At 41.2% G+C, this 26,387-nt stretch overlaps 1 protein-coding gene across 2 annotated transcripts in view; it reads right to left on the bottom strand.

Moving 5' to 3' along the window:
• Positions 1–19,648, bottom strand: part of APPL2 (adaptor protein, phosphotyrosine interacting with PH domain and leucine zipper 2) — a 32,948-nt gene extending 13,300 nt beyond the window's left edge. The window contains exons 1-7 of one of the 2 annotated variants that reach the window (XM_062491275.1): positions 19,595–19,648; positions 14,837–14,935; positions 4,942–5,001; positions 4,389–4,460; positions 2,526–2,613; positions 364–405; positions 199–257 (exon numbers count right to left, since the gene is read on the bottom strand). In XM_062491275.1, coding sequence (XP_062347259.1) covers positions 199–257; positions 364–405; positions 2,526–2,613; positions 4,389–4,460; positions 4,942–5,001; positions 14,837–14,935; positions 19,595–19,648 — 474 coding nt within the window. Of the gene's footprint in view, positions 1–198; positions 260–347; positions 406–2,525; positions 2,614–4,388; positions 4,461–4,941; positions 5,002–14,836; positions 14,936–19,594 lie in introns of both variants that reach the window. The other variant, XM_062491276.1, reaches the window with a different exon arrangement.
• Between the last annotated feature and the right edge of the window lie 6,739 nt (positions 19,649–26,387).

Genomic DNA, 26,387 nt, shown 5'->3' on the forward strand with positions numbered 1-26,387 from the left:
ATCACTTCCTTAACTTGAAGAAAACAGGTGTAACTGCTGAGTTGATGTTTAAAAGCTTTGTGTCTGCTTGGAAACGAAATCACAAGTACTCTTGAGCTACTGTGAATTTAAGCAATGAACTCTCCAAAGTTCACAATGAACAATGATGCAGACAGAATGACTGATGAAACATTCTGTTTTCCCTTTCACATGTGTTACCTTTTCATTTTCTTTCCTTTTCGGTAACCTGCTATACTTTGCCATGGACACGTCATGTTCTGTAGACAAGGAATATTATTTTTTTTTTTAGTATATGCACAGATTAAACATGTCTTCTATGCTCTAACAGCTGCATATGAATAGAAACAAAATAGGGACACATACCATGGCTAGCAAGGCCAAAGAGATCCTTCAGTGTGCTCACTTCTGGAAAAGAGAAATCAAATACTCAAAGTAAAACCAGCTGTTAACACTTTGTTCAACTGAGACCATTTATGGGATATTTACTGCCTAAGTCACTCCACCCCTTCCACAGCAGAGATGTATATACATTGTGTCTGTCCTGAAAATGCTAAACCAGATCAGCTGCTAGAGAAATGAATAGGCAGGTAGCTAATTAAGGGTGGAGTGAGTTCATTTTATTGAGCAAGTTGTCACTCCGAGAAAGATGCCCTATCTGCCAGTGTCATTTCTCTAAAGAAGCACCATTTCAGTGTGTTTATTCTGACAAAAGGCCCACCACTAGCATAAAAATCAGCAGTTCTAAACAACCTGGCAGTGCTTGGGTAATACCGAGAAATTTAAAACCTAGAGATGTATGAACTAAAGCATTTTTCCCGTGCATGAATCTTCCTCAATGTGGAACATTTTTTGCTAAGCTGCTCTCTGAAAAGAAATCCGTATCAAATGCACCTGACTGCTGGGTGTGATGCTTGCATTACAAACACTGGCCATGAGATTCTGATACAGGTACAGAGAAGACAGACTAAACAGGCAACTTAACTTCACAAGTGTCAGACACAAGCTACTCTTAATGTCCCCACCAACATATGCTACAACTGGCAAAACTCTCTCAAAAAGCTACAAAGAAAGCACATTTACAAGAACAGACATTATGCAACTGTGAAAATACCAAGGGGAAATTGTAGGATGTCATCATGGTCTCTGATTATTTTTAACACCCATTGCATTAATCAGTTTCACTCCAACTTTTTTTCCCCCAGAATGCTTCTTTATGACTCAGATGCAGAAAGACAGAAGATTTTTCTACTTGTAACTAACTTATCTAGAGGTTTCTACAATATTCAATGTATAGATGTAACAGGATCAAAAGTAAAAACAGTGACACAGTTAATTCTTCCTTGCTTCCTTGTTTAATCCCTCTATGAAATGCGGATGTAGACAGGTCTACTAAAAATGCTGCTCCACAGACTGCATCAGAAAAAGTGATGGATAGAATTAAAAAAAAATAATTTGACATCCAGGGAAGTTGAAGAAACTTTCGTTTTTTCCCATGCAGCAGCTGAAGCTTTGGTTGCAGGCCTCATATCTCTTTTAATGAACAAGAGGGAAGAATCCATAAATAGGGAAAAAGAATTACTATCTCTGAGGCCACATGAAAGAGGTGAGGAGGTGTTTATACGAAGTGTTATATCAACATCTTACCATCCAAATTCTGCTTTATATTTGACAGTATATGATAAACAATGTATTCATTAACATAGACACTTGGATGTCTTCACAATTTCCAATCAGACACTGTAAAGAACTTAAACCAGTCATTATTTTCCTGCAGTTGTTTTGTCTCACATCAAAATGATGTCTACAAGAAGGATATAAATGGAACTGCAACAAGTGAAATGAGCAGTTGGCTCAAAAAAAAAAAAAAAAGAAAATAAAGAAAGAAATCCTGCAGCAAAAACTCACATTTCTGTTCCATAAGTAGGTAAGAGTGTCCTTGACCTTGAATATGAGCTCGTTTCTTTCAAAATTACATCAAATGTTTGCATTACAGCCTTGCCTACTTGCTGTTTAAGTAATGAAATCCCAAATTCATACAATCAGGTCACTGGGAACTACCCTTGTATGGCAAGGATTTAAAGAGGACTGATTCCTTAAAAAGGAGGGAATATACTATTCCCTGAAATTAAAACAACATTCTTGCTTTCAAACCGCCCCAAACTTCTGAAGGGGAATAAATACTGTTTGCAAGCCCAATTCACTGCTAAATTTCCCTTCTGGCAATTATAAAATCAATTACTTGAGTGCAATTACACTGGTGTAAAAACACAGTGACCCAACAAAGAACAAAGTTGTGTATTTTTAAACTTGCACCATATGGTGCATAAAATGTTATGTGGTGAACTTGAACTGGTTTTGTCTGAGTAAAAGCATGCACCTGTCCATGAAATTCTGTAGCAGAAAAGAACCAAACTTCTCTGTGAATCATCAAAGAACAAATTAATACATGGCATCATGTCTCAGTTTATGATGAAATAAACAAGAAGGAAAATATATGGAAAATTGAAACTTGGAATAAAATTTACCTGTGAGATCCTTTTCTCGAAATTGTATTATTGGGAGAACCATTGTATCTGCAAGCTGTTTTGCCAGTTCCGAATGAAGAATATTGAGCTGAAACAGAGAATTGTTCTAAATCACAATGTAAATAAAAAACCCAAACCACAGAGACCATCAAAACACACCAGCCATTTGTGCCAGAAGATGTAATGTACTTCAATGCTTAAAATACACTCCTCAAGGTACCTGGGACAGATGGGGATATCTCCCTAAATGCTTCATTAGTGCTGGTATTTTCCAAGGATCCAAAAACTTTTCAGTTCCCACATAATGGATTAGGGCAATTCATTAATTCTAATGCTTAACCCAACAGGATTTAAACTGTAATTATCCTTTATTAACCTGCTTTTGTGCCATGGAGTTACAGTCCCACCATCACAACTAGTGTCTTTCTGTCAACAAAGGTTACTTGAGACACAATCACAGCGGGGCAACCACAACTAAATGTCTTATTCAAATATTCTACCTTTGTAGCAGTTCCCCATTCCTGTTTTTGTGTTTCTAAACTTCAGCAGTGTTAAAGCACCCGTGTGACACCACTTAGGACAAAGGCAGGCAAGGCTCTCATGTCAACAGTGGCCTGCTAAGAATATGAGATGGGTGCAGGTAGGACAGTGATCCATCACACTGCTGGAGCACCAGGAGGGTGCCACACGTTGAGGTGACATCCTGCCTGTTTTCTCAGTGGCCTGGATACCTCCAGGCAGCCTCATGCAGCTAAGGATGAAGTCAGGATTTCCCACGAGACAACACAATTCAATGCTGATAGAACAGACAACTAAAACAGGCACAAGGGGAAGCAAACACACAGAAAAGGAGGCCAAGGAATGGAACAAGTTCTCAAGAGGGAAAATGTGACTGACAGAACTGAGTAGAGGCTTTCAGCTTTCTGCCCCCAAATGGGGCCATTCTCTTGAACCTGGGAAGGAGAAAGCTCTTGTTTTGATCTATCTGGAGTTCACATAAGCAACTACAAGACTTGGGATAACAAATGCTCCTTTCTAGTATCCCAAGAACATGCGTGCAGCAAGTAAAGCCTAAAAAAAAGTAAACCTTTGGGATTCCTCTCACTACATCCTTAGAGTTATCCATGGGCTCTAAAATTTTAACTTACTTTTTGTCCCACAGCTCCCTCTCCTCTCCCAGATAACAGACCTCAGTACAGCCCCAACAAGAGCAGACTTTTCTGAAGGCACAGCACTGCTCACAGTAGAGTGATGTGACAAATGAAACCTAAGCAAGAAGGACCTAGATACCAAAGCCAGGTTGAAATGTTATCTGGGCTGGTCTAACAAAAGCATTTACAAACACTCCCAGTACTCAGTACTCCAGGGTGTGGAGGAATTCATTGCACACAGCTTTACTGTCTTCACCACACAGTACTGTAGCCTCCCCCAGACATCTCTGGATTCTGCAAGATCTCACAGCAACTAAACCGCAACTTTACCAATTCACAGCTGCCCTGCATCCACACCTGGCAAGTTTTGGCTCAAACTGAAGTGTTCAAAGCTTAGTAATGTGTCATTTTAATATGGCATTAAATAAAAGATTGCCCCAGCCTAGATGACACATCCTGTTTTAGTCTCTTTTTAAGTTCCCTGAGGAAGTTCAGCTGTGCTCTGAGGACAGAATATGGGATGAAGCCACAGCAACAGCTCTAACCATTATGGAAGGGTGGTATCAAACATCTTTATCCAGAATTAAACTACTCTAAAAACCCAGTCACAATCTAGCCTTCAGTTGGAAGGCTCTGAATCAAAAGGAGAGACCCAAAGAAAAAACACTAATATTCTGTATTGCAAAAAGAGAACATTAGCAATTGAAATTACCTCATCCACAACTTTTGAAAAATAATGGAGGGTGGATATCACTTCTTCATCTCCTTTGCCTAAGGCAAAATGCTAGAAATAGAAACACACATTTGGTCCATACATCAATGAAGATGAGTATCAAATATGACATTTGCTACAAAGCTATTGAAAATTTCTACAAAATGCAACAAATGATAAAAATAAATGTAAAAACAGAAACTCATTAATATGCATTATTTAATCCTGTTCTTCTTGTGTTAAATGAATGGATTTTGGACAACACTAAATATACTAATTTTAAAGTCACAGCACTGGACAAACTGAGTTGTATCTTCATAAATTTATTAACTCAGATTTTGTACCTTTTTGGGTTTTTTATTTGCTTGGCTGGTTCTTTTTTTTTTAAGACTCTCAGAAATGACCCAACTCCCTTGAACATCCTGGGGAAATTCACAACTGCCTTTGCAGAAACCAAGTAAAGCAAATGCCCTGAGCAATTCCAGAAAACACACTGTTTACAGACTTCTTCACAAGTGTTGAGGCAGAAATCAAAGTCATGTGCTGAACATACCTGCTTTTCATAGGCAAGGAGCTGCTTCGAAAGCTGTTGTGTGGCAAGACACATTTCATTCTACAAACAAAAATGACATGTTAATAGAAATAATGAAATGTCTCCTTAGTTCTGCTGCTATCACTACTTTGTTACCAGCTTCTTGAGTGAACCTGAAACTACTTACACAAATATTCAGCTGTGTGCAAACAGCTAGTCCCAAAATACCTGCACAGATGTCCTGCTTTCAGTTAGGACAGGGTTAATTTCTTCTCAGCAGCTGTTACAGTGCTGTGTTTTGGATTCAGAGTGAGAATGGTGCTGATAACACACTGATGTTCTGGATTTTTGTGAAGTCATGTTTATCCTAAGTAAAGGATTATTTTTTATTCCTTGTCTCGTGCTCGGCCAGTGAGAAGGCACACAAAAGAAACTGGGAGCAAGCACAGCTGGGACAGATGACCCAAAAGGACCAAAGGGATATTCCACATCATGGAACAATCATGCCCACTAAATTAATTGGGGCAATTATTCTAAAGGGAGGCAAATCTGGGCTCAGGAAGGGAGCTCTGGCATCAGTTAGTGGGTGGTGAACAACTGCAATATGCATCACTTTTTTTCCCTTCTAATTTTCATTATTATAATTTACCATTATTACTGTATTTTACTTTATTTTCAATTATTGAGCTTCTTTTATCTCAAAATACAAGTTTTACTTTGATTCTCCTCCCCCTTCCACTGGGGCGAGTGGGACAGAAATGGGGTTGAGCAAGCCCCAGAAATGGGGCTGGCAGCCCAATTTCCAGCTGGGATTAAACCATGACAACAGAGAAGCAGCAGTAAGAGGTACATACTTCAGATCTACAGTTTAACTGCTTTGAATAGAGCTAAGATTTGGGAGTTTGGTTTTAGGCTTGGGTTTTCCCCCACCATCAGAACATAACAAAACTAGGACAACCTCAAACATGTAGGCTGCCATACCAGCATAAAAATGTTTTATACTGGTTAATCATCTTTCCCCAAAATCTACATCAATAGAGTTGAACCAATAGATGTGTCTCCATAATGCATTCCTGCTCAGGGAATGTACCAATGTAATGACAGCATTTTCAGTGGCTACAGGGGCACAAACCAGCACATCTCTCTTCTCCTGAAAGTACACACACATTTAAGATGTGCTTACATCAGGTAAGATTTGTAGGGAAGGTGTATAATTTTATTTGACAGCTGGAAAAACCAGACAAGCACTTGGATATATCAGGCTTTAATCAAGGTATTCCTAACACTAGCATATCAACTGCTCTGTCCCTGATTTGTTAACAAGGACTTACAACAAGAACAAAAGAAAAAATGGAAGGGAGTAACTGACATCTGTCTTAACCTCTATCAAATCCTTCTCGTCCTCAGAAATGCAGAAAACTAGTAACTTTAAATTTAATTTTAAACCTTAACAAACTATTTCTATCTCCAAATATATTAAGGCCATAGAGAGTTTGTAAAACCAGAAGCAAATCCCTGAACTGTTTTAACAGAACCCTTTGTATTAGGGCTCATACAGAAAACCATTAAAACCGGGACAGAGCTTGTGTGCTCTCTTATTGTCTCTTGTCATCCTGAGCAAGCAGAGCCCAGCACAGCAAACTATCTGGGCCAGGGACCCTGAGATACCCTTTGCTTTGGCCTGCTGCCACCTGTGACATACTGCATTACAGCCTAGTGCTTTCACACTGCCTTGGCATGCCAGGAACAGGGGTTCATATGGGCAGCAGGGCCCAACACTCAGTGTTCAAGTGTGCCCAGGGGCTCAAGGGAGAAATAAAAAAAGCCCAACCAAACCAGCCACAGCCTAAGTACCAGCAGCTGTGTGTGAGCACATGACAGGAAAAGCTGAAGGAGGTAATTTTGACCATGTTAAACCACCAAAGTGATAACACTAACAGGTGGGAGGGGATGGCATAGCAGAGGCCTTCTGAGGTACCAAAGGGAGTTCAGAGCTCATAACGTGGGCCCATGCTCAGATCATGTACACCCCATGACTATTCCCACTTCACAGTGATGGATTAGTCTTATTTCTTGTCTCAGCCCAATCAGTGATAAGCACTACACTTTCACACAGTAAAAATGCCAGTGATTCCTGTAAGATTTGCAGGCTGGTTATGCGGATTATGTAGCTTTTAAAATGAAAAAGCTTTACACAAACACTTGGTATTTAAGTATTTCCAAAGTCAGAGGATAGAAAAAGATGTGGATAGGAATGAGCCTTAATTATCTGCCCCCAAGCAGTAAGAACACTGGAGAGACTTTTCCACCTTCAAAGTGGGAGCTAGCAAGCAATAAGTTTATGAAAGGGGGGACAGGGCTACCTGGAAGTATGCAGAAAACATTAAAAGGGTTTGTTTGTATGCATGTGGGAGGAAATTATGATTACAAAAAGAAGCAGAGGTTCTCAGACCTGGCATCTTTTTCATAAACACAGCCTCAAATGATGCCTTGTTTTTAGGCATCACAAAGATAGTCTTCTTGCAGCTCTTACCCAGCTCCAAGTCCTCACACAGAGACCATGATGCCACCTGTAAGTTGTACAGCTGGATCAGGGTGAGAGAAATCTTTTGAACTAAGCCAAGTACCAGAAGCATGCCTTCTTTCCCTGTTTGTTTCAATTTACTTATTCCTGCAAAGTCTGCAGTTTTGTGATCTCCTCTGAATCTGGAAAATGCATGCTTCTGGCTTCGATTTGCTAACACTACAAGAAGCTTCAGAATAATGGGCTGATACAAACAAACCCCCAACTCCAAAAACCCTGGCCAAAGACATCCCATTCTTTTGTGTTTGCCATCCACAAAGCTTCCAACAGTTTGGTTTTTAGACTCAATCCTCAATTTCCTCACTGAATATCCAAAGGGCATCACTACTTATCTGTGAGGCAGTTTGAAGATGGACAGTGTAAAGAGTGTGTGGAATAAGCATCTTCCAGGGATCACCACTCCCCAGGAGTGGTCTCCAGTATGTAACAGCATAATGGGAGAATACATAAACCCCAAGGACCTCAAAGGGGTCTAAATTAACAGCACCTTACCAAGTATACAATTAGGTGTCAACAGTTAATTACAGACCCCAAGTAGAGATTTAGAGCCTACTACTTCAGATACAGAGCAAATTGAGAGGTGTGCCTGACACAAAACTTAACTTTGGGATTTTAGGCTGATTTGGGGACAACAGTTCCATGTATTACTCACAACCCACTGATGCCAGCTGGTCACATTTTTCATTTATTGGCTCAGCTCTTTGTGTCAGAACCAAAAACTTGTTACTCAATCCCTACCCATGTGGAAAAGTTAATCCTGGGTCCTTCATCCTCCATCCCAACATCTGCCAGACTTAGTTCCCATTAGAGGTACAAAATCATTCATTGTATCATTTGGGAAATAAAAACCAACCAAACAAAAATCAAAACAAAACAGACACACACCCCAAACCTGTAAACAAATCAAGTTAAACTAGCAAGTTGAAACACAGTCCATTGCATAAGGAACAGGAAACAGGCAAAGTGCTCTGCTGACCTAGTGGTAATACTGCTTTGCTAAGCACACTAATCTGGGAAAGTTTGCTTTAATCTTCCTCCCATTTCTTCCTAATCAGCCTTTTCCCCTCCCCCTGACCTGCTGCCATTCTGTTCCAAGACTTTTAAGTTATTTGCATTGGTTCAGTTGACAGATCCACTAAATCCAAGCAAATTATTTTAACAGGTTTTAATCTATTTCCAAGGCATTTTCCCATGAATCCAGCAACACTGATTTCCTTTGTCCTGAAGTGACTGCAATTCAATACACCACAGCAAAAGAAAAACTACAGTACATTCCTGACTCCAATTCTCTTCCACATTATCTTGACATTTCGGAATTCATAACACATTTATGGACTGGGAGAGTTATCTATGAGATGATATATCAAGCAAAAACTCAATAAAATCCTGAACAGAAATTTAAGCTTTCTAAATGAAGGTAAATTTAACCAGTACTGGGCCTTGCAAATACATTCATTTGCACTAGATGGTTTTACTTAAAAGGGAAACACCTCTGCAGCATTAACGTAAAAAAAAGTGTACCAGGAGGAAGAAAAAAAACATATGTAAATAAGTATAATGAAATCAGTAGTGATTACAGATGTGCTGACTTCTTTTTTTCCTTTTCTTTAACCCTGGCTTACATGATAGCCCCAGAAATAGATTTCTGTAAGTCCAGTTCAAATGGATAAGGTAATAGAAGTGGAGTCTTGAATCTAGCATTAATCTACCAGAAATCAAAACCACCTAATTTAAAAAATATTGTTTAATTTTCAAGTTACTTCAATACCTGACCCAGCCTTCAAATAAGTCAGTAGGGGAAAAAAAAAAGGCCAGCTTATTTTCTGAGCTAGTGCCCAGAGTAAACACATGTGGTTGATTCCACCTTCTTCATTATCACTTTTATTCACTAAGCTGTTCATATCACCAGAAGAGACTGATTTTTCTATAACCTCTATAATGAAATATCCATGCCATTTACAATTTCCCAGGGAGGCCGTCTATCCATTTTTAGGAGCTCTGTATTTTTCCAAAATAAACTCTGAGGACTAATCTGATGAAATCCAAAGATATTTCTGTAGGCAGTTGTCTAACAGACTACAGATTTGAGAGCATGTAAAGGATTAAGTAGAGCTATAAATTAACTTCTAAAGACAGAACTATTCCAGCACACCCAGTTCCAATCCCAATATAATGAAGCTTTCTGCAAAGCAACTTTCCTACTCCTGCTACAGTTGGCATTTTTAAAACTACTAACTACCACACACAACTGCCAAAGGCTGCTTCATATAAACAAGCAAGACACTGGTAAAGGTATTTATCCATGCACTCTGTACATGCAGAATGACACGTAATACATTTTGGCTTACATCTGGGAAAACTTAATGCCTCATCAAAGACAAAAAAGAGACCCAGGTACGTGGCTGAAGTGGACGACCCGGGAAGGAGTTGCAGCCTGTCCACCCCTTCAGAACTAAGCAATACATTTACCTTCAAAATCAGGCACAGCACAGAAAGAACTGGGTCTTGATACAACAGTTTCATGCAGTTTCCATTTACATATGCTTATCTTCTCACAAAACAGAATTATCCAGCAATCTAGTAAATGGCATAGTCCTACAGGCTTAGGTTTGCATATTAAATGGCTTGGAAACATGAACCCAGGGTTGCAGAAGCTAAGCCTCACCAGGGTGCTCAGGCTGCACAGCACTTTACAAGATCAGGCTAACATATGGCTTGCCCTGGTGCTGATTCACAGCATGGCACCCCATCCTTACAAATGGGAACAGCTCAGGATGATCCCATAGCTCCAAGGAATAGAGCCACCACTCAAAGCTCTGCTGAAAAACACCAAAAGCAGCTCTAATAGGATGGTTAGCTCAGTACAGAAAGACAGCTCTTCTGTCAAAACAAGTACTATCACCAAGATATCCATGCATTTACACTGCCTCAGATCTCCAGATCTTCCTTAGCACAGTGTTAACTTGCTTCCAGGCACGATGACAATGCTGAGTTTATAGGCAGCATTAAACCCAACTCCCATGCCTTTGTAAATACACTAGTTGTCATGTGGTAATCTTCTGCTTATCTCTGTCAGCAACATATGGTGAATATGCCTCAGGAAGGTAAGAGGTATCATGCAAACTTACAAGTATGGAATAATAACACACAGTATTTCACAGAAGTCGGTAATGACAATTGTAATTTACTGCAAATATTTGTCCTGTCTAACACTCTATTGAAGCTTCTCTATGTACAACTAAAAGTTTATAAAATGCCAACTTAATTTTTATTCCCTCGAAATGTTTTAGGTAAAAAAGGTCTTATAATTTAAAAAGGAAACACAATTGTTCCCTTAGACATGAAAATACAATTAAAAAAAAAAAGCTGTATCAGTGCTTACTTGCTAATTAAACAAGAACTCACAGCACCTGGGGTTAGCTATGCGATATAATAAATGTGAAAGTCCATGCACAGCCTAAGGATCCTGACACCCAGCTACTGAGTTACAGCCTACTGGAGGCAATACACAGGAAAATCAAACAAGCAGCACAGTTGAAAAATGCAGGAATTATGAATTTGCAGAGAGAAGTAGCACTTATGAAGCACTACCAAAAATAGCTTGACAGAGTCAAGCTGTCCTGACACCCATGTAATGCGGTACCTATAAACCAAGACGATTCCGTAACTGTCCACAGTTTCTCTAAGAGTCTGGACACAAAAAGGCAGTGAGTAGCAGAAGTTGTTGCTGTTTTACCTGCGTGCCTCTGGAATCACAAGACAACTGCTCACAGAAACAGATGCTGAACAAGATCATGCTTCACAATTCCTTCTCCAGATATACTGATAAAGACAAAGTGTTTCTTTTTACTCCTCTTCTGACTTCACTGCCCCTGTGTCTAGACATCTCAGGACTCATGAGATGAAATCTCTTTACAATGACAAAATCCTGCATCTTACTCTCCTCTCATGTATTTAACTGTTTATCCCTTCTAATAGGCAGTAGAGACGTGAGAGGCTCCTAAGTTTCCTAAAGGCATTTTGGTTCAAGTGAAGGTTCCCAGCTCAGCCATTTCTAGAGCATGATGGAGTACTGGAAATGATAATAAAGCTCTGAAAACTATTTACTATGATAGTGGTCAGGAAGGTAAACTGGGCACACTTTGCTCATACACCATTACGAGAACCTCAACATTGTAAATTAACCAAATTAAATTTTGTAACAGTCCTTGCTTGCTGCTGCATTATAATACTGCTCAGGCAATAAAACATTCACAGAAATCAGCAGTAATGCCATACACAACAACAGGGCTTGCAGGCAAGAAGGAAGCACTACAGGAATAAACTCTGAAAGGAAGATTTCCTGTATAAGATCACTACTGCAGTAACTATTTCAGGGTACTACAGCACAGCTGGGAGATCTACAGCAGGAAGTGTATGTACTCACATGGTTGTGGTTTATTTGATGATTATAAAAAAAAAAAAAACAACAAAAAAAACACTTCACTGTGCTTTACTGTATTTAATCACATTGATTTGCCAGATCAACCAAACTTCACTCCTCAAGTGCCACTTTTGGGTCCTGTGTGACTTCTCCTTAATCAGGGCATCATACACTGCCACCTGCCTTGTAGCATCACAGCCTCTTTTTCACTAAAGAGCTCCACATGCAGAAGAGTCACCACCTGATCCCATGTGGTGTGAGTGCCCAGAGAGGTGGGAGCACTGTCCTCAGCCTGCAGGGCAACCAGAGGCTTGTAAAGCACCAAGGGCCCAGGCAGCAGAGCCACTGCAGAACAAGATGCTGCACATCCCTCCTTACATTCTTTTTAAAGTTCTGCTCAAATACAAGTAAGTCTGAAAAGATGTTTTAAAAGATTCCTATTTTCCTAAATGTTTTTTAAGAAATATGGGCAAGTATTTCTTTTTAACACTCCTTTCAAATGCACTGATCCACATGCTTAAAGCAGTTTGAGCTGTCACTTGACAAATTTACTGTGGCTCTGCACACAAAGCAGTGTTTTAAGACAGCTATATGCACATATCCACATGGTTAATTAACAATATGCAGTTGGTACTCATTGCTACTCCCCTGAGACTTTGCACTGAATCCATTCAGAACCATTAACTACTGTTGTTTGATCACAAGCTACGGTGGCTTGAATTACATGAAAATCTGAGTCTTCATCACAAGAAACACCAAACCTCTAGTAAGCTGGCCCAAAAAAAATCTTGAAAACATGGTTAAGACATCTGGGAAATGCTAAAGTTCAGAAACTATGGAAGAAAACTGTCATAAGTGTCTTGAGGGGGCATAAAACCCTGAATTTTCAGTACTGGAAACTGGTACAACCCACTGCTGCTTTGTCTGACTGCTATGACTGTGATCCCAGTCATTTTATGGTCATTGCTTTAAAGTAGGTCAGTAACTGTAATTCCTATCTTACAGATATGGAAATCAGAGCAGGAGATGACAATGACTTTGCAAAGGGAAAACTTGACTTTGCAGAGACATAATTTAAGTCAAGAAAATAAAAAAGAAAATTCAGAAAGTGGCTTCTGAATAATCTCAGCTTTTACAGAGTTGGTAACACCTCCTAATATGCTACTATTGAGACCCAGATAACACAGCAACAAAAGTGCCTTTTCTCTCAAGTTGTGATTAGGCAGCCAAGAAATATCAACCACATTTTCTTAACTCCATTTATGTTTTGTAGGCAATTCAGCATTACCCTTCTATTTCTACATCTCAAAATTGCATCAAGCTCCAAAGACCTATTTCGAAGAATATATCCCATATTCACAAGTGACTGAATATTTGCATCAAACTAAAGCAATGTCCAGGAAAGAAGTGGCAAAAAAGTGCTGGAAAAATGAAGTAGACTCAGTTGTACTGCACAATACTGATGGGTAAATGTATTGAGACAATAAGAAGAAAAAGGAGATGTTGTAATTGTGGTGAAACAGAAATGGAGAAGGCTAAAAACCAAGATGCAAAGGAAGAGGCAAACAAAAGCAGATAAAGCATTTTTTTTCTTGAATCACAGACCAGAGCAATCACTTCCTAAAATGACATCCTAAAGTGTCATCAGCAGCAGAAAAGGACATGGAGCCTACAAGCTGGACACTGAAAATCAGATTTATCTCCTGATTCCCTTCTTTATCCATTTCAATCCTACTCAGTCTTTGCTGTCAGATTCCTATCACCCAACATGCCCACACTCTTTGTTACTCTTAAAGCACAGTGACTTTACCAAAATGCCTATCCCTGACTTTCAATGCTGATTTCCCATCACCTCTCAAGCCCTCAGCCATGCCCTGCATCATTTCCTGTGCACCTAAGCTGTGCTGCAAACCTCTGGCTGCTCTGAATTTCCACAACACCCAGGACATGAAGACTGTGAAGCTCTCCAAAGCTGGATCTTCCAGGTATAAACAGACAGATCCTGGACAAACGGTTCTTCCATGTCAAACTATCAGTCACCCAAACAGCAATCCCACCAAATGGGTACATACTTGCAGTAGACATAATAGCTGAGTTGATTTCTAATAATGTAAGGATCAGGCACTCTTCAGGGAAATTCAAAATACCTCTGAGCTCTTAATCTGTGTACTCCAATTTACCGGTTTAAGAACAGAAAAGTTGTTTCTAGTGAACTTAGGAACTTAACCTACATAAATGCTTGCAAAACTTCCATGAGACACCGTGTATGTCTTTGAAGACACATTTTGAAACACCTTATTTTATGCACATGGGAATCAGCTTCACTGAAAACCACTCAGATTTACATTTTCAGAAGAACTGGATTCTCTTACATTATTTACTTTCAATGGGATTTAGTAATCTAGGTCATGTAAACACTCTAGAAAATGTTATTTTTCCTGCTTCTGCTCATGATTTTTTCACAACCACTGTAGACACATGACTTTAGTATGACCCAAAGTGCACATCTGCTCTTTAATCAATGGACACGGGCAGTTCCCTTCATGAGGTGAGTCACAGCATCAAAGTTAGATGCCTGAAGTCAGCACGCAGACCTGAGATTTGTTTCTACATTTTGGCAAGCAATTTTGTCAAGGCTGGCCTCCCAATGTACCATAAGGTAAGGACACAGCACAGTCTTACTCTGATTAATTGTTTGGAGACAACGTAAATAACATTTTTGTCACGAATATGAGTTTTCTGAGCATCAAGGCAGGAAGAGGTTAAGCTCTCAGATGAAGAACACCCACAACTCCTCTTAAACCACAGAAGGTATGTGTACTTTGCAACTTTAATGTAAATAATAGCATCATAATACCCATTTATCTTCTACTCCACATTGAACAAAAGAAATACAAATGAAAAATTACCTGGGCACCATAGACCCGCTGCATTGCCTGAAGCAACTGGTTTGTGTATTCAGTAAGGGTTCCTGCATCTTCTTCAAAGACACTGAGCAAAGAACGAGTCTTCAACAAAAGAAAAAAAGCAAACAGTTTTTAGTCCTGAGTGGAAATATAAAAAAGAATCAAACAACTATGAAGAGATGGTAATAAAAAGTAAAAAGCAATCAGAAATAATATGCCCTTGACTTGCATGATTCCATTCATTCAGAATCTCTAAACATGTGCAAATAGGTTTTTTTTTTATTATAGATAGGTAAGCTGAGGCACAAGGAGGCAAACTAATAAAATGCTACAGCCACATCCCAACTCCCAGGCTCTTTCTCCTACTAATAGACAGTCCTTCCAACATAATTAGGGTTGTAAAAAATCCTGAATATCTTCCTTCTGACAAAAGTAATTCAAACCACATTAAGGACTGGGGGTCAAACACCACTGCTTGCTCACTTCTCCAGTGTCAGACTGCATTGAAAGCTTCCCTTTCCACTGAGATAATTTACACTCTGTTATTCACTCCCCACTGTCTTGAGCAACTCTTAAGGGGCCACAGCCAAAACGAGCTGATGTCACTGGACCAAGCAACTGAGTGTTCATCTTCAAGAGGTACACAAGGATACACCCACTTGGAGATATCCTGTACTTTCTTCACTCTGCTAACTCATCCTTGTCAGCAAGCAGGAAGGGGTAGGAAGAACTTGTGTTACCTTAAAGACACAAATTCCCTTGGTTTGTTTTGGTGCAATTGTCAGGAAAAAAGAATTGTGTTGCTGACACAGCTCCCAAAATGGGAAAGAAAAGATATTTGAGAATAATGCTGGGCTCCAGAATTTGCTAGATCTTTACAATAATTAAAGAGGAAAGATTGTCCCTTTAAAAACATCACGATCCATACTTAGCTTTAATAAATCCAATCTTCGGGGCTAACTGGAACAGTCTCTCCATCTGTACAGCTAACTCATATGACACTAATGAGCTTCATCTGCTTACATGAGAAGCATACATAAACTCCAGTACTTTCATAGACATGTTAGTCCTGTAAAAGAGCAAGTGCTTTATTTATCCCCCTATTACAGGAATCTCTATTGTACTTGAAATATCCAGGTTCAAATTTGGGAAATTTATTTTCAAAGTTTTAAGATACTCCACTATTTTAAGAAAAGACACATGCATTTCCACAAAGTGTTTCTTCTCTGAAAAACTCTGCCCAGACTGTCTTTGTCCTGGAAAACTCAGCACCAGCATCTTTCAAGAATCCTGGTCTATGATTAACTATAATTTTCTCTCTGCTGAGAAGTATCTAAAGTCAGAAACTGGTGCTGCTCAATGGTTAAAATAGATGACCTAGGAGTCAGTCTTTGGGTTCTCTTCAGAACCTTCTTACTCTGAGTAACTTCAAAAGTTCTCACTCTGCTGATGTGCTGAGCTGCTACAGCACTTCCTGAGAGATGCTGGCAGTTTAGGAAGCTAGTTTGAGATCCTAGCATGTAAGGGAATATGCATTACAAAGTATTGTTTTCAAATAAAGTGAACATAAAAGCCAGAGAACGGAGAGAAGTACAAGTCAATGAAATGGATATCAGGAACCCAAATGTTTAAAGGACCTCTGCACAGAAATTCCCTGTAAGGACAGCAGCATGATTTGGAGAGTTTTCCACATTAACATATTATTTCAGGAACTGAATGCATATTGATTTTAAAAAATATCCTGTTTCAAATGTTTTATCTTCAATGATGTATTGAAACAAGGAAAACAATGTTAACAAACGATGTTGTATCTATACAGTGCTCAACTTGGGTTACAATGGCACCTGTCTTGTGTTACAACGGCACATGAAAAGGACAGGGTACAAAGATGGTTAAAAAATAAACCTGCAGGAAGCAGAAATTATGAAACTTGACACAATGTTTATCAAGCCAAATCTCAAGTCAAAACTAAAAGGTTATAAATAAATTGCCTGAAGTAGGATGCCTGCTACTTCTGCCTGCTGGAAAAGGTTCCCAAATACAGGAATGTCAGCTACATCTGTAAATTCTACTGAATTTTTGCAGACTCAGATTTTTCATTTGTCTAAATATGGCTTGAGGTAGGAGAACTCTGGGAACCAACTTCTGAAAGGCTTGGCCTCTGTTATTAGCACATTATTCAAAAATAATAAAAACAATAAATGGATTTAGAAAGTTTGGAAGTTTTTCTTGGAAACTTTTACATTTAAGAATATGATATGAAATCACTGCAACAAAATACCACATGTGTGTATTTTCTTTGTTGCATTTTGACAAATTTTGGAATAGCAGCTAATGTTGCTGAAATGAACTGGTAATCCAAATATTAAAGTAACATTTAGGAGGCTCCATTATTCACAACATTATCTCAGCTTCTGGAAAGATAGGAAGTTTCATGTAAGTACTTCCCTTGATTTTAGCATGACTGCTGACCAATTTTTCTCTATTTTGTAGCCAAACACCTCAAAATTAAGACACTTATGGCCTGTTTCAGCCAGTGTCTGGAGACAAATCAAGACAAAAGTACTGTATTGATGGGGAGAGATAAATCAAGTTCCAGAAAACTGATGAAGAAATAACTTCGGCCTAATTCTCCTCAGTCTTGCATGTAAATTACATACTTCCCACAGATTATACAAAGTGAGGTTACATCCTCATTTCACCATCCCTTTGCACTCCTGCGACTGCACATAGCAAGAGAGAATCAGGTTCCTTCCTGCAGATGTAAATGATCCTATAAAATGCTATGCTGCTTTTTTCTGTGTAACAGAGACTTTTTGCCTTGATTTTGTGAATCTAAAGTTCTCCCAAATGGAAAAACAAGTAATAAAAATACAACAGGCTCAAAAAACTCATTCTTTCTTCCTTGCATCAAAAGAATATATTTTAGCAACACTAGGCCATTATAAAAATTAAATAACATCCCTGACTCTGTAAGCTGTAGAGCTTGAAGAAAAAGTAATGACCAAATCAAGGCAAAACATCCTGCCAATACTCAGGTTTGCCTGGTTTTCCAGTGATTGCAAAGGAGATGTTAATAGCCTTCATTTCAGGACACAGGAAAGACAACGACCTCCAAATGCAGTTCAGTGCATTGTTCAGCTACTTTCAGTCAGTGTTACATTTTTAATCCTTGAGGGAAGTATCAGCTGAAGAGGTAAATTAGTTCACTTGTCCTGCACATCAATTTCTTCAGCTTTAGGATGCATTGGATAGCTTATCACTAAAAATGTTACTAACTACTCATAATAAATTGGTACATTCTGGTAAATAGTGGAACACAGAAAAGCTCAGGCTGGTAAGGAACTCTGCAGGTCACCTTGTCTAAACCTCTGCTCCAAGCAGGGCTGACTTTGGTGTAACATCACATTACTAAACACTTCTTCCAGCCCAGAGTTTAAAATTCCCCAAGGATGATTACAAACACACCACATCAAACAGATGATGGAAATCCTTCTTACTAGAATGGGATTTCATGAAATTGCAAAAAAGCAGGATAAAATGAGGCAATTAAGATAAGACCCAAGGCTCATTAAGTCCTGACAGGTGTACTTCCAATCTTTCCTTCAAAATGTCTCATGACAGACTCTGTAACACCTTGCAGCAATCTGCTCCACAGCTTACATATTCATTCCTCCTCCCGATCCATCAGCAGATGAGTTAGGATTACAACACAGGGGTTACCTGGGAGCCGGACCCATACTGATCCACCCTGCCCTCATTTGTTCTTTCCCTGCTGCACCAGCTACTTCTGTATCTCTGCACCACGCTCTGTCCTCAAGCGCACCTTCCGCACCCCTCAGTGGAACTTCCACTCTTTCCCTTTCCTGTTACTTCTCTCTTCCACTCAACCAGCCCCTGAACGCACCAAGACACGGCACCTTCTTCTCTGTGGGGCCAGGGGTCCCCTGAGCAGCTGCGGCACATCGCGGCTCCGGGCAGCGGGCACAGGGCACTGCACTGGGGCGAAAGGAGGAACACCTCCCCGGCCTGCACCCGGGAAGGGAAGGGAAGGGAAGGGAAGGGAAGGGAAGGGAAGGGAAGGGACCACCTCTCCTCATTGCTCAGACCCCTTCAGAAGGGGCTCATCTCCGGGGACATCTGCCTCACATCTCCTCATGGGAGCTCCCGTATGGGAACCGCGGCCCCTGAGGAGCCGGCACGCTGGCGGTGACACTGCTCTAGCCCATTTTGTCACCGGGGTCAGGTGACTCACCGCGCACAGGTGTCCCTTTCCCTTCGAGGGGAGCCGGCGCACCGAGCCCTGCCCACCTATCCTTCCCCGACACACCTGGGCTGCTCAGGGCGGCCCTCACAGCCACCGAGCGCACACCCAGACGGGCCGTGCGAGGAAAGAGCCGCGGCGGTGTGGCCAAGGGCGCCGAGGGGGCCAGCCCTCGTCCCAGGAGACCCCAAGGAGCAGACGCTGCCCGCTTTTACCCGAGGAACGCCCCGAGGGACACCTGACCTGCCCCGCGGCCGCACGGCCGCCGTCCGCCCGCCCGCCTCAGCGCATCCCCGACGGCTCCGACCGCCGCGCTGTCCCCCCGCGCCACCCGGCACCGCGCTCCCCGCCACGGCACGCTGCTCCCCGGCCCTCGCTAGCTATCAGCCCGGCCGGGCCCGCGGGCTGCCCGCCGGCACCGAGCGCTCAGGTGCGTCACGCCGGCCGACCGACGGACGGACGGGCCGACCGACGGGCTGTCCCGGCAGCGGCGCTACCTGCGGGCTGTCCTGCAGAGCCTCCTCCAGGAGCAGCTTGTCGACGGCGGGCATGTTGGCGCTGGCGGAGCCCTGGCAGGAGCGGGGTGCGCGGCGCCGGCACGCCCCGGCGGCGGGGCTCGGCAGCGTCCGTCCCTCTGTCCCTCCCTCTCTCCGTCCGGCCCCGCGGGGGCGGCCGCTCTGCAGGCGCCGGGCACGGCTGCACGGCTCCGCTGGCGGGGCCGGGGCCGCTCACTCCGCCCAGTTCCCGTCCGCTGGAGGAAGCGAGTCACGGGGAGGCCGGCGGAGGGGGAGTTCCCTGTCGCCATTAGCCGCGGGCGGAGGGCCCCCATGGAGGCCGGGCCCTGCTCTCCTCCCCCGCGGCTGGCGGCCCGGAGTCGCCTCCCGCAGCTCCGCTCCCGCAGAGCGGGGATCGCGGAGTCACGGAATCACTGGATTGGAAGAAACCTTCAGGACCATCGGCTCCAACCCATGCTCTAGCACCTCAACTAAACTATGGCACCGAGTGCCACATCCAGTCTTGTTTTTAAACGCATCCAGGGCTGGTGACTCCACCACCTCCCTGGGCAGATAATTGCAATACTTGATCACTCTTTCCGTGAAAAACTTTTTCCTAACGCCCAAGCTACATTTACCTTAGTGCAGCCTAAGAATGTGTCCTCTGGTTCTGTCAGTTGCTGCCTGGAGAAAGAGACCAACCCCACTTGACCACAACCACCTTTCAGGGAGTTACAGAGTGATAAGGTCACTCCTGAGTCTCCTTTTCTTCAGGCTGAACAACCCCAGCTCCCTCAGCCGTTCCTCACAGGGTTTGTGTCCCAAGCCCCTCACCAGCCTCATTGCCTCCTCTGGATGTGCTCAAGGGTCTCAAGGTTCCTCCTACACTGGAAGTGTAGGGACCCAGAGCTGGATGCAGCAGGGGCACTGGATGCCGCTGCAGCTGAGAGGCTGGGAGGGTGTGTGGGTGTGATAAAAGGCTGGGGAACATCATCCCCTCCAGCCGGAGCTCCTGGGGCTTGGGGACCTCCCGAGGCTTGGGCGAGCCCTTTGCTGTGCTCTTCTCAGGTGCCCGGCAGAGACACTTCTGGCATCAGCACAGCAGCTGGCTCATCGGTGACCCTGGTTTGTGGCATCTGCATTTGTTCTTGTCCACGCACAACTCTGCAAGTGAAAATGTGGAGCTCGTTGTGCTCCAGACTGGCAAATCCCCACACAGCCGTAGCCCCTAACACCATAAGGAATGCATTTTAAGTTACTAGTCCTTCACACACTGAGCTATGTTTTTATGACTGTCTTGATCTTTCTTAATTGTGTTGGATAACTCCAGCATTTGGACATTAATTCAGATGCTTAGTTGAACAAAATTAATATTTGCAAAGTAAGCACAGCTTCATCTGTGAGTATTTGACTATGTCCATTGCTTTTAGATGCCTTAGTTTCTCCAAAAGTCCAGGGTTACAGATCTTGCAGGGAAGTTGCTCCATTCTTGTCAGCTGTAGCTTTTAATTGCTCCAGTGTGTCTTGAGATAAAAAATGGAGATACTAAAATCCAGAATCTCTTTTAAGAAAATAAACAAACAAACAAAAAACAAAACAAAACCACCAAAACCCAATTCTGAAGACTTTAAGGTAGAATCCTGCCAATTAAACAGAGTATACAAACAACCATACTGGCTGTAAGATACTACCATCTTCAAAGAACTTCCACAATCTTAACTCACATTGCTGCCCTCTCTTGAAAGAAGAAAAATAATTTTTAAAAATGCAGCTTGCATTGTAAAAGAACTCCAAACATTAATATCAGCCAGCTTTTTGCATCTAAGTCCCAGTGGATTTTTCCACCTCTGTCATTCTTCAGCAATAGCAAACATTTTATATGACAAGGTGATTGCTAATAAAGACTGAAGGGGTTTTTTTCTGATTAAGAGACTTTTTGCAGATTGGCTAGGTGATTGTTTGCTTCAATTATGTATGAGAAAGACCACTGAACCCTGTAATTTTGGCTAAGGTATTTCACTGTGTCTGACATTGATTGGTATTGCTTCTGAAGCTTGTGATGGGACCTTTAACCCAATGTGCCAAGCTGTAACAGTGGGACTGCTCCACCAGTCCTGAAGCTGGACTCCCTGTTCCAGGCCTTTGAGTAAGAACAGAGGTCTCACATTCAGTTCTTTTTCCTGCCTGAATAAAGACACCGAACCATACTAAAAATCTCTAGCTAATACAAAAAATACCAAGGATGACAATATGTATTTACATAAAGAGAAAATAAAAATAGATACAGTTTTATCATAATAATGTTTTAGAGAATTTTAGAATGGTGAAAAGAGGTCAGAGATTTTTTTTTTTCCTACAGAACGTTAAAAAAGGGCACCAGTTAGGCATTAGGCTTAAAAATCCATGACCACATCTGAACCAATTTTATTATTCTGTGTTAAGTCTTATTTTTCTTTCATTAGAGATTTTGAAATGTTACTTGAAATTAATGGAGAACAAGAAAACCATGCTGCATCAGATTTTCTGTATCTGTTAAAGCAGCTTCAGAGTATTTTTTAATATTTCCCTAATACATTGTTTTAGTTACAGCTCTCTCCTCTTTCTTTCCCCCTCGTGTCTTGAAATACTTCAGCAACAGCTTTTACCCATTGACTTGAAGTATTTCATTCACCAGGAAAGCATTGAGGTGGTTTGTGGTTTTATTTTACATCAGTTCAATAACCTGGAAGGTTTTGTCTTCTTCCTTTTAATGGCTTTGTTTAGTCTGAGGTTCAAGAGTGGAAGCTTGTTGTCATTCCAAAGTTAAGGATAGTTATTTCCAGAACAGGTTTTACTAGTTTTATTTAAATAAAACAAAAAGCACTTCATTAACTTACTGAAGGGTGATGCTTTTTACTAGTTGTCATTCTTCATTACATCATTTCTTACACGGCTATAAACTTGGCAGATTGCTTATTTATAGTGATCAAAATGTTTTTATTAACCTTTCCCAATACAGTCCAGGTGGTTTTGAATTTCACAAAAGTTACCTGTCAGTAATTGAAATTAATTTCCCAGTCACTTGCTTTTATTTGGTTACAAGAATTATTCTTCAGTTTTGGAAACTCCAAACAAATAACATTTCTAAAAGAATTAACCCACAGAACTACCACCAAACATTTCAACCATTTATTTACACAGCATTATCAATATTATAAAAAGAAGTTTGGTACCTTGTTCATGAGGAGTCCTTTGGCTAGAGGAGTCTCATTGTTTGTCACAAGAAAACACAATTTCTGGATTTCCTGAGTTTCCGTGTTCTATATCCAGGTACTGAACTCAATATACTCACCTGCTAGAAAAAGTCTGGTTAGTGAAAAGCACTCTTACAGCCATTCTAGGAACATTGAATAGATGGGAAAAGGGAAACGGTAGGCACAGTACCCAGAATCAGTCACCTGACTACTCAAAAGACCTGTTGTGGAAGTGTGAACTGAGCTGGAGATCACTTCCAATAAACAGCCCAATTAATTTGTATCTGTGTATTCTGTAACCTACCGGTGACTCAATCATGTGAAGAAAAATGGCTCTTAGAGTGTGAAAACTTAAGGAAAAGAACTCAGAATGGCTACAACTAAATTGATCCATACTGCGTATAAAACTAGTAAAGTAATAGTATGAAGTAAAATCAATAAATAATTGAGTGTTGAGTATGAAGTAATTCATTACATAAAATAATTGTACTGCTTTTGTACTGCTGAAAAGATTGTGCTTCCTTCCAGCAAAAGGCTGACTGTAGCCAAAACATCTCATAGTTGGGAGAATGATCAATTTTAAAGGAAAGAAGAAAGTTTGAATTCATCTGGAAGTTCAAGATTTGTCTGCTAAACAAATCTCTTGGTAAAATGACATAAAATCTTTCAGCATTACCGTAGATCCATAGAAATTGGTGCATCCTCAAACCTGAAATTGTGGTTTTACACAGGACAGTCTTACTCCTGTTTGAGGACAGCAGGAACATCCCTTAGTAACCAGCCAGTCAAGTCTGGCCATGTGACAGAAAGGACCACAGTGTGAGGTGGCAGCTGGGACTGTGCCTTCTGCAGTACTGAAGGTGTCAGTGCCACACTTCCAGGTTTGCCCAGGTGCTTTCCCCCTAACTGCCCAGCACCAGCTCAGGGCTGGAAGCAGTAGTGCCAAGCCTGGATGGTGCTATGCCCGAGTTAATAAGCCCTGCCAGCTTTAATTGGACTGTTTGGAAACGAGGCAGCTGTTGTGCATCCTTAGCCTAATTTATTTCCAAATTTGATAATCCACCCAGTATTAATGGAGAGCTGACTATAATTATTTTTTTCTGGTTAGACTAGTTACAGAGTAAGTCATACTGCATTGTGCTCTCTTTCTCATATGTTCCATTATAACTTTAAAGAACATATTACATTATGCTTCCTTTTTGGCTTCCTACCTTATACTTTACAAGAAATTTCTGAGCAGTGGTGTGGTAGTCACATGTTTGCTAAGTCAGCTGAGTCTATTTATGCATTCAGCAAAGTGTCTCATATTCTTCTTTGTACTCAGTAACAAATCTTTGAACTACAGATGACTTTTAGTCATATTATGATCTACCGTAAGTTTGCAGTTTTGCATAAATATATATATAAATAAAGAGGATATGTTATATGATAATAGCAATAAATTGCTTCAAACGAATACAAGTGAAAGATGTGAAAAAGTCTCTTAGTACTTTCACTACCATAAGCATCCCAATCCATTTTTTTTAATAGTATCTGAATAAATTACTGGTTAAATTAATAATAGGTCATCTGATGTACTGGACATGTCTTGGACACACAGAAATAAAATATCTTGTGATTTTGTGTATGACCCACAGCATAATATTGGGCTGAAATAAAATTCCACTGAAATTATTAATTACAATGTGACCAAGATGTCATATTCTTTATTTTAACATAAAACACATGGCTTTGTTTATTTCCATTAAACACGTTAGCAGTATGACAAAATGGATATGCACAGATGGACTGGATGGTGGGATGGATCTAATTAAAACCTCATCGAAGGTGAAGTGTATAACTGCCATCTTTAATTTAATGTAATTTAAGGACAATTAGGTCCCCTCCTGCAACCAAGCACAGCAGCAGCCTCCACCCAGATGCAGAATAAAAATATGGTTTCAAATGCTGGAGTCACTGATGGCAATACCAGCCAGAGGTGTTGTCACCACTTCCTCCACACCTGCCTTTGCTCTGCACTGTGTGCACTCGGGTAGTGTTGCCATGACTTTTTGTTTGGAGGCCTGTCTGATGGAGGCTATCTCATTTAACAGTTTGCATTTGCTTTGCAAGAAACAGGAGCAATGAGAGAGTGGGTAGTGTGTTGGAGAATTACTGGAATATTTTAAGCTAATCTTTTTATGGTTTTGCAGTGCAAATGTCCTTATACAGGCTTCTTCCTCCTTCTAGCTGTGATGTATGTTGCTCCCTAACCTGCTTCAGGTGATGGTCCAGTGGAGTTCAGGGCTGTCAGAGGAATGGTGAAAAATCTTTGGGTTAAATACAAGAAGTGACAGAAAGAATAATACAGGTACTTCATCAGAGAAATGCATATCTGGTATGATTCTGTACATTAATATGAGACCTCTAATGCCTGACATGTGGTTATGAAGTGCCAATAAATAACCTGTTAGGCATAAAGGTTACCAGAAGTCAGAATATCACATTCAAATGCAGTCTGGATCTGCAGAAATGACTGTCAATTTAGTGTCAGAGGGAACCTGCCTTTTTAGTCTTTGCAACATCAATACAAACATCAGAAGCAAATGCACTTAATGTCACTGTGTCTAAAGCCAGCTCTTGGTCTAATTTTTTTATAATGACATCACATGAACCTGCACTTTTATGTTTCTTTCTGAACAACAGAACTGAAAAATTAATCTGGTTTTAATTTGGATCACTACCTTTGATTCACTTTCCCTTAATCTTTCTATGGCTGGTTAGGCTAAAAAAGCTGAATGATAGTGTCTTAAGATTTGGATATAGCAGAACATACCTTAAGGCCTATTAGAAGTCCATAAAAGTTTACCAGCATGATTATATCCTTTTTGGTCTTCCTGTTTTCTTTCTGGACTCTGTTTGTTCTCCATGCAGAGTGTAGCACAAAGGGATCTGGGTACATAACTGAGGCTACTGCAGACCACAGAAGCCCTAAACAACTCTCCTGCCTGCTTCCCCCTTGAGCAGAGCCTGCCCTGAGCTTCACCTAGGGTAAAGGCAAGGCAGGATGTGGTGGTGCAATAGGATGTCATTTTGTATTTTTAGAGAAAAGCAAAAACCCCCAGAGGATGCTACAGAAAGCATTAAGGAAACTCTAGGCAGCGCCCAGATGGGCACTGATACCACAATCTGTTCGTTTCCCTGCTGGGCAGTGACTCCTCCCAGCAGGCTGCTGAGACAGTGTCAGGAGCACAAGGACACGAGCAAGTGCAGTCACACAAGGGAAGTGCAGTGCTGCATTGCTGCCCGGGCAGCAGGTCTGGGCACCCCCAGTCCAGCTCAGCAGGAATCCTTTCACGAGCTCTGTGCTCCTCCGCAGTGCTCAGATGCTTCCAGTGTCGCAAGATCAGATGTTTCCAATTTTTCTTCCTGTGGCAGCTACTTAGAAGTTCTTCTGCTGTCTGGAGAAAGCCAAGTACTGGGAACCCTTTCCTGTCATATGACTGGACCTACTGCTGCAGATGAAGGGCTTGCCAGAAAGCTGGAATTCTGCAGCATGTGCACTGAGGCACTCCAGCCAGCAT

This window comes from Cinclus cinclus, chromosome 4 (genome assembly GCF_963662255.1).
Source record: "Cinclus cinclus chromosome 4, bCinCin1.1, whole genome shotgun sequence".
Classification (NCBI taxonomy): Eukaryota; Metazoa; Chordata; class Aves; order Passeriformes; family Cinclidae; genus Cinclus; species Cinclus cinclus.